This window comes from Solanum pennellii, chromosome 2 (assembly GCF_001406875.1).
Source record: "Solanum pennellii chromosome 2, SPENNV200".
Lineage (NCBI taxonomy): Eukaryota > Viridiplantae > Streptophyta > Magnoliopsida > Solanales > Solanaceae > Solanum > Solanum pennellii.
This window is the reverse complement of record NC_028638.1, coordinates 41,584,518-41,593,422: the sequence shown is the minus strand read 5'-3', so window position 1 is coordinate 41,593,422 and position 8,905 is coordinate 41,584,518. Positions and strand designations below refer to the sequence as shown.

The following is an 8,905-nucleotide window of genomic DNA, read 5'->3' as shown; positions in this document are numbered from 1 at the left end:
TATATATATATATATATATATATATATATATATATATAGCTAATCTCAATTTATTGAGAGTTCAGAATCTAAATAAGCCATAAAAAAATAAAAGTGATCAAAATGAGTTATTATTTTAGGAAATAATTAAAATAGGCTTAGTGTAAAAAAAAATTCAGTTTATCCAATATTTCAAATGTTTTTCGTTAGTCTATAATGAGTATATATTACTATATATAACGAAACTAGTTCTTACATTGTATAAAATATAAGTTTTTCTTATACTTTGTAAAGTGTAAAAATTTTTCTTACACTTTATAAAGTGGAATAAAAACTTACATTTTACAAAGAGGAATATTTTTCAAGTTTTGATCTCCTTATGATACTTTTGTAGTATTTGTCAGATAATTATATTGATTTGACATATCATAAAAAAAAATTATTACACTATGGATTTTTATTTTTTTTATTTGAAAGCTCATCCAAGTCTATTTAAGGACATTCAAAACATAGCACATTCATCATCTTTAGTCTTCTATTATTCTTCATTTCAATCACAAAATAGTGTCTTCGAAACCAAAAGTTAGAGTTTTGATTTATTGGGATAACAAAATTATACATGATGGAAATATCATTTTTTATAATTGTCCTCTCAAACACAATGCTAAATATTCAATTAATGTCCGATATCATATATTTCTTTCATCAATTTATAAATGAATGGGGGTATAAATAGTATTATTATGATTATAGTCGGAAAATACCTACTTCATTTTTATCACAAGGACAAGTAAATTTTAGAGAGTGAATTATCTTTAATGACGAATCGTTGACCGACTTTTTGAGGGTTCCAAATGATTACATAGATCAAATCAAGTTAACAATACTTGAAATCTATGTTAGAAAGGAGCCTAAGACTAGCCAACAATGTTCTCCTTTATCGATCGATGTCCATCCTCAATTAGAAAATCATGATAGCATGGATGGATTTCCGATAACTCAATCTACTGATTCTCTAACATGACTCATTATCAAAATATTCTTACCGATCGATATGATTTTGATTTAAACGAAACTATCAATGAATGTGACTGGTAATGCTCAATAATTATATTTCGATTATTATTGTTCATTTGCTCAATTATTTATTATTTTATATGATTTACTATTATTCTAATTATTATTATTATATATTTTGTAACGGTTTACTTCAACAAGATAGGAATATTGCTCCAAATTATGGACAAGATAATTATTTTGATCAGTCCTCACAGTTTAAAATGACGGAAAATGTTGGGACATTCTCAAAATTTCATATCTCGCCTATCTTTTATGCAAATGATTATCAAACACGACAAAAACTTCTTAAAGAGAGCAAAACGTGAAAAATATTCATTTTTGTAAAGTGAAAGAAATAGCTTCATTATATATTAAAATATAAACGTTATGAGACTAACGAAAAACATTTGGAATATTGGATAAAGTGGATATTTTTTTTTCTTCCATTAAGCCTATTTTAGTTACTTTCTAAAATAGTGACTTATTTTGATAAAAAAAAATTAGCGGCTTATTTAAGTTCCGAACTCATTTCATCTCGATTGTTTTATGTGTCTTGTATGTTGTAACCTTACGTGTATATATTGGACATAATTCACATGCATCTACTATTCAACATTACAGATTTAACGTAAAATTGTGTCATGTTAAGAACACGTTCTTACGATGTAATTAATGTTTGTGAAGATATTTGATATCTTATACATTACCTGTATGATATAGCTTTTACGTATATATAATAGGCGCTTTAATACTTTTGTACTCACAAGTTACCTAAGTTTGCTTTGATCTTTATAATTATTCTCCAAAATATTTTGCATCTCAACATTTTGTTTGATTTCATAACTTAAATATTGCAAATGTACAAAAAATCAAATTCATGGTTTCAAGTTTCAACTGATTCCTTAGAATATGTACAAACTCTTCAGCCACAGGAAATAAAGCATCCTTACCAAAACAAATTAACAATCATTATTCAGAATTAGGCAATAAGGACTAGTAAAGAATTACATTTCTCATTTTAATTGTATATCTTCAGTACAATACATTGTTTTTGTGGTCATAATGAACCAAAACACTCTGGAGGCCACACCTACATATGCAAAAAAACAAGAGGGTAATAATTAGTTCTATATACGAGATTTTCAAATGGTTACTCAATACTCCACCCCCAATATTTGTGTATCTATGACCATATATCGATATTAATATTGTTGATGTAAGTCGATTAATTTGCATAAAGAAGCATTCCAAGTAAAGGTAAGCAACCATCAAATGTCAAATGTAAAGACTTCAACGCAGATGATGGTTATGGACTCTTATCTTGTTCAGGATGTAAAGACAGATGAACTACAATTGCATATTAGACTTGGAGTTAGCAGAGTTCTGCGTAAAACTTGCCTAAGCCATGGGCTAGAGTTTTCTAATCGTATACTGAACTTTTAAGGGAAAGCACCATTCCTAGATGCTAATCCATCCCAGAGGTAAAATCATTTAAGAAGTTGAGGATTCATTAAGATGGTTCGAATGACTTAAGATAGTAAAGGTAATGAAACTTACTCTGTATAACACTTTTCCCGAGATAAGGCCACAAGGGATTGGCCCGAGCTGTCGTGAATCCTTTGAAGCATAGATGTTATCTCCTTGAATCCAAACATGCCCCTTTGGAACCTAGATAACCCCACATGAAAAGAATTGAAAAGGATGGGAGAAACCAAAGAAACTATAAGAATATAAAGCATCAAAAATAAAACTACAGTATATTATGGAATGAGAAAACAAAGTATCGCCTCAGTCACATCATAAGCAGTGGATAGTCTCCTCAAAGATGAATAAACTTTTTCTCTTCTAAGTGAATATATTTATTAACACAAGAAAGAATTCCAAGCCAGTTTCAAATTGCTATTTCAGGTGGTATTCCAGAAAATCAGAATGAAACTACTAAAAAGCATACAACATCTAAATAAAGTAAAAAATAGAGCATCTTTAGTGCTTCAAATAAAATCCTCAGTTATATATAGAGATTAGAGGGCAAGGCCCATTGTCCAGAGTTTCGAACTGTGCACTACTCACACTTCGGGTTTACTCAGGTATTAAAAAGAAAATTGGATTCTCATTTTCCCGTTTACTTTGAGATGAAATGTGGCAAACGAAATAGATTCACATACTCTGCCAAAGTAATAAGACCTTGGATATAAGAAACTGAAGGTGAGCCTGGAAACAACAATGAGAGAGAAAACCTTAGTGGGTAAGCATAAGGAAGCTTGGTGGCATGCCTAACATTGTGTTCAGAGCCCAAATTTCAGGTTTCTAAAGAGAATTGACACCACAATATCCTAGGTCCTGGCAATTACAAATATTAAAGAAGACAGTAAGGTCCATTACTCAGCAAGAATTAAGAGTACTTCCCAAGCAATTAGTGGATGTTTTTGGTCATATGCAGTACTCTTTACAACAACTATGCCTCAATGCTAAACTAGTTAGGATTCAGTGCTTCCATTAAAGTATCTTCTTAACTAGCTTCGGACAAATAGTTGGTCTTTTGAAACAACTTCACTCCATTGGATTTTAAATCTACCAATGTTATCTTTTAACACTAAACCATCCTAGAGTCCGAACCACTGACAAACAAATTTATTGGTCTATATAGGCCAAACCATCTAATGTGACCTCCTTTTGTTTTATCCCATGTGTGGTTTCTATGAAAGGGTGGAAAACTAGGAACTCCAAAGATTGAAAGATACAACTTTTTCTCTCATTTGCTTAATGAAGTAAAGGGACTCCAAGAATTTAAAGCATTCACTGCAGAAACTAGCAACTGTCTGTTATCTCTAACTAAGGTGAAATCTAATGAAGAACAAGAGGTTTGCATCTATAAGGAAAGAGAAAAGACAGAGAGCACTAGGAAGATAAAAACAGTGAATCTACAGACCAATGACAAAACTGGACTATAGTTAATAGAAAATCATCAACAATAGAAATTAAAGCAGCCACAAGTCTTAAAAGAATTGGCTTGGCAGTCATGTAACTCCTTGAGAATCATGTTATTTGACTGTCACGTGTTGCCACCAGAGTCATAAATACCGACAGTAAGCTCCTGGCTCACCCTTATCTCTAGAGGGCTATCCTAGCACATTTTTATTTAAAAGCTCCTGACTCGCCCCTTTCTCTAAAGGGGTTAATCCTAGCACATTTTTGTTTAAAAGCTCCTAACTCACCCCTATCTCTCAAGGGGCTAATCCTAGGACATTTTTGTCTAAAAGCTCCTGACTCGACACTATTTCTAAAGGGGCTCAATGCTAGGACATTTTTGTTTAAAAGCTCCAGACTCGCCCCCATCTCTAAAGAGGCTAATCCTAGCATGTCTTCGTTTACAAGCTCGTAACTCACCCCTATCTCTGAAGGGGCTAATCTTAGGACATTTTTGTCTAAAACTCCTGACTTGCCTCTATCTATAAAGGGGCTAAATCCTAGGACATTTCTGTTTAAAACCTCCTTGCTCACCCTATCTCTAAAGGGGTTAATCCTAGCACATTCTTCTTTAAGCCTTCCTAGACTTCTTCATTACAACAATAACTCATGATAGCCCACATATGGTCATATACTTAGCCAACAAAGGAACACATTGTTTGAGGCTATGGCTCCTCACCTAACAACAATCAACAATCAATCCATGAATCGAAAAAAGGGCAAAATTACACTGAAGAAAAGAACACACCTTTAAGCTAATATACCGGTCACTTTTTGAAGGGTCAGCTAGAAAAGTGACAGTATCACCCTCCATGCCAATAATTCGTTTAGTTACAGTCTTCCTAGGGTTATCAGGTGACCGAACAAGGATTACATCTCCAGGTCCCAACTTATCCAACAACGGCGACACATGTTCAACCAGCAAAACATCACCGGTAAGATTCAGGGTCGGCAACATGCTCGGACCGTACACCTAAAACAGTAGAAAAATTTATCCCCAAAACCTAATTTCTTACCGGTAAAATTGCAGATAAAATGGAGAAATACGTACCATTACTGGAGAGAAAACGTAGTTGTTTGTGACATGTAATAAGCAGAGGAATTTGGCGATAAGAAGTGATTGTTGAATTCCGTCTTTGGCTTTGGATTTCCATTGACTCAAGTACTGAAACAATCGCATTATCTATCTTCTCCCACCTTCACAAAACCATGAAAGAAATAGGATTAAAGAAATATGTAAATGATATCAAATATTATTAAATGTTAAATATAAATTAATTTTATTTTAATTTTTAAAAGTTTAAAAATTTTAAATTAATTAACTTTTTATCGTGTTAGACATTTTAGTCATTTTAATTAAAAAAGTGTTTAACAATTCTTATTTGCAAAAGAGGAAATACATAATTACCCAATCAAATTTGTATCCTTTTCTGAAAAAAGACACCTAAAGTTTGTGAGGGTTCTATTACCCTCATTCGACTATTTTCAACTATTTTAAATACATAATTTTTATGATATTCGCACTCTCATAATATGTGTGTGTTTCATCCCCAAATAAAATAATATTTTTTAATTTTTTTTACTTGTTTAATAGCGGATCGGGTAAAACCCTGACCCACTCACATTTTGACCCATAAATTTTTTTTTTAGAAATATTCATGTTCATCCTTTTAAATTTATTTCCCAATGTAAGACTCCCGCCGCTGACAGATGTCCTATGCCACCTTTCATGAACAGCTATGCCTAAAAATGCATTGTGATATAGCGCCGAATAATTCTTTGGCTTTACTTCACTTCAAAAGATTATTTTTTAAATTTCCTTGTAAATATATATTTATGTAAGTTTTGTGTGCTATTTTTTTTTTTAGTGTTCGATTTCAAATTTTCTCCCAAAAATTAGTTTTATCTTTTTTAGCTTTGTGGATATTTCGAAATCAAGACTAGATTTGAGTTCTATAAGTGAATTTCACATTTTGAATTTGTACGAGTAGATTCTTTGATACTTTTGTTCTTGAAAAACTATGTGAACGTAAATGGGTTCAAATTTCTTTGTTCAAAGGTAATTAAGTGCTAAATTGACCAAGTATTATGTCATTGTTAAGTAGATTTTTCTAATAAAACGCCTTAAGATGGATTACTAGAACTTGATGATAGAGAATATAGTAAAGAAATTCGCTTTGCATAGTAAAGAACCAACTTTTGCTGTTGAGAAAAGCTCTCAACAGCCATTAATGGTGATTTGGCGAAGAAGAAACATGGGTCTCTTTTCACTTTGATTTAACAATGCCATATGTAAGTTTTCCATTGTTTTGGGACTGCAACTTTACCCTTGCGCTTTTCTAATGTGAAATTACAATTGTTGTGAAAATCCAAAATGGTGTATTTATTGTGGATTTGGATTATTTCGTGGGGTGATATGATCCCCGCAAACTTAAGGTGTCCACTTGAAAAAAAGGTATAAATTTAATGGGGTAATTATGTATTTCCTCTTTGTAAAATACATCAATAACTTTCTTTTTCAAGTGCACTTTTATCTAACACATAACTTACTTATTTTTAAGATAAATTTCACCACATAAAAAAATGTTCTCATTTTCTTTTTAATTTGTTGCAAAAATAATTTCCTTTTTAGTAAATTCAAACAAAAATGATTCTTTTCTTTTTTGACAATACTTTAAACTTTAACTACATGTTTAAAACTACAACATTAAAGAACATTTTTGTACATTTACATAACTTTAATTTAGAAGCACAAAATTAAAATATGTTCTTCCTTTTCTTAAACTTCGTTCCAAATCAAACTAGGTCATCCTTTCCTACTTTTTAAGGTGCCTCGAGCCAATGTTCGAATACCAGACGCTTCGTTCCAAATCAAACTAGGTCATCCTTTCCTACTTTTTAAGGTGCCTCGAGCCAATGTTCGAATACCAGACGCTTCGTTCCAAATCAAACTAGGTCATCCTTTCCTACTTTTTAAGGTGCCTCGAGCCAATGTTCGAATACCAGACGCTTCGTTCCAAATCAAACTAGGTCATCCTTTCCTACTTTTTAAGGTGCCTCGAGCCAATGTTCGAATACCAGACGCTTCGTTCCAAATCAAACTAGGTCATCCTTTCCTACTTTTTAAGGTGCCTCGAGCCAATGTTCGAATACCAGACGCTTCGTTCCAAATCAAACTAGGTCATCCTTTCCTACTTTTTAAGGTGCCTCGAGCCAATGTTCGAATACCAGACGCTGCGGCACTGAAGTAATCCGAGGTTAAGCGAGAGGGTACCTGTACCCGAAATCGATACAGGTGGGTAGGTAAAGAATACGTAGTGGCGCGAGACAACTAAGATTATTTTTTATAAAATTACCTTTTTAAAGCTAATCTAAACAGGTCGTACAACTTATCCTTTAAAATTAATTTTTGAAGAATTTTTAGGGCTAGTAAACTGCTTTTTTGTTTTGGAGTGAGTTTAAATTGACATTATTACTCAAAAATACTAGAAATATTGAAATAAATCAATCTAAAGAGGCTCTAAAATGTAAATAGGTGATTAGTTAAGAGTTTCAAAATCAAATTAACATGGACGACGTTTTATTAAAAAATTTAGGTTAATTAGTCAACCATTAGAAAATTTTGAATACAAATTAGTTTGGTTAAATTAAGAATATTTTTCTAGAAATCAGAAAAACTAAATCTATTAGTTATAAATGGCCATATTTTCATATTTGGTAGCTTCAAATTAACAAAAACAGTTTAATTAGAAGAGTTAAGTTAATATTTATGCAGCCAAAACAAAAAATTAGAGTGATAAAATTAACAGATTGTCGATTAACCTAATTGAGTGTTTAAAATCTGAAGCTCAAATGTAGGGCAGAATATGTGAAGTAAAACAGGATGAAGATCAAGCACTCTGCCCTAATTGAAATTGAATTCACAGACATATTTTTATACATAAAAAGGAACTCATTTGGATCGGCCGTAGAATTGGAAAAAAAAAAGAAATACAAAGGAAATGTGAGACCTTTCTCTACAGAAGCAATCGATCAGTAAAATACAATTGCAGAGATGAAGAAAGGACTGATAATCAGTATATGCCCGCAACGGAACTAGAGCGCCATTGTTTCATAAGCTCGCTCTGATCTCTCATAGGCAATGTTCTAAACCCTAGCTTCCATGATCAATTATATAGATTTTTATTTGTTGGGCTTTAACAGGTTGGGCCTTATACTTCAGCCCATAACAGCTCATCAAGTTGGGCTGTAAGTAATGGGCCTTCCTTCATTAAACCTATTAATGTACAATGTATAGAGCCTACGAAAGCCCAAACATTGAGAAAAGTAAATATTTGAAGTTTTTCAAAGATTTAAAAGCACGTAATGTTGTTTTTTATTTTAATTTCAATTTCAATAAATCTAATAAAGACATAATACATAAAGTGTTCTTTTAACTTAATCTTAACAGACATCTATGTCCTCCAAGATTAAGATGTGCACGAATAGATATTTATATTTGTTTAAAATTGAATAAGTAGGCATACACGTTCTACGTAGCATAATGCACGTATGATGTCATATGTAGGACTACAAATTGTCACTAGGACTTGTGCGTCTATTTGTTCAATTATATATTTATAAGTTTGTGTTTACTTGTACATAATTTATTATAAATTAATAGACTTGCTATATACTTGCACCGCTCAATAATTTGAAAGTTGTATAGTTGGAGAACTTTCACAAATAACCGCTAAAACAATTTTAATTAAGCTCCATGCTATAGTTTGCTAATTACTATTCGTAACTACATGTTAGAGAGAGGAGATAAACGAGAGAGAGAGGACGTACAGTAGAGAGAGGCTAGAGAGCGCATAGAGTGGAGAGAGTCGAATTGTATATTTATATTCCTCAAATTATA

The 8,905-nt window shown here is 32.0% G+C and overlaps 1 protein-coding gene and 1 long non-coding RNA gene across 2 annotated transcripts; both read right to left on the bottom strand.

The window, feature by feature from the left end:
• Positions 1–1,871: 1,871 nt before the first annotated feature.
• On the bottom strand, positions 1,872–5,240 carry LOC107009253 (mitochondrial inner membrane protease subunit 1). Its single transcript, XM_015208559.2, has 4 exons — positions 5,057–5,240; positions 4,754–4,978; positions 2,596–2,706; positions 1,872–2,128 (listed from the first exon to the last, which is right to left on the bottom strand). The coding sequence occupies exons 1-4, from the start codon at positions 5,183–5,185 to the stop codon at positions 2,096–2,098; spliced, it is 498 nt and encodes a 165-aa protein (XP_015064045.1). The 5' UTR covers positions 5,186–5,240; the 3' UTR covers positions 1,872–2,095.
• Positions 5,241–6,678: 1,438 nt separating this feature from the next.
• LOC114076174 lies at positions 6,679–8,142 on the bottom strand. Its single transcript, XR_003577011.1, has 2 exons — positions 8,016–8,142; positions 6,679–7,279 (listed from the first exon to the last, which is right to left on the bottom strand). It is a non-coding gene; the product is annotated as an uncharacterized LOC114076174 (long non-coding RNA).
• Between the last annotated feature and the right edge of the window lie 763 nt (positions 8,143–8,905).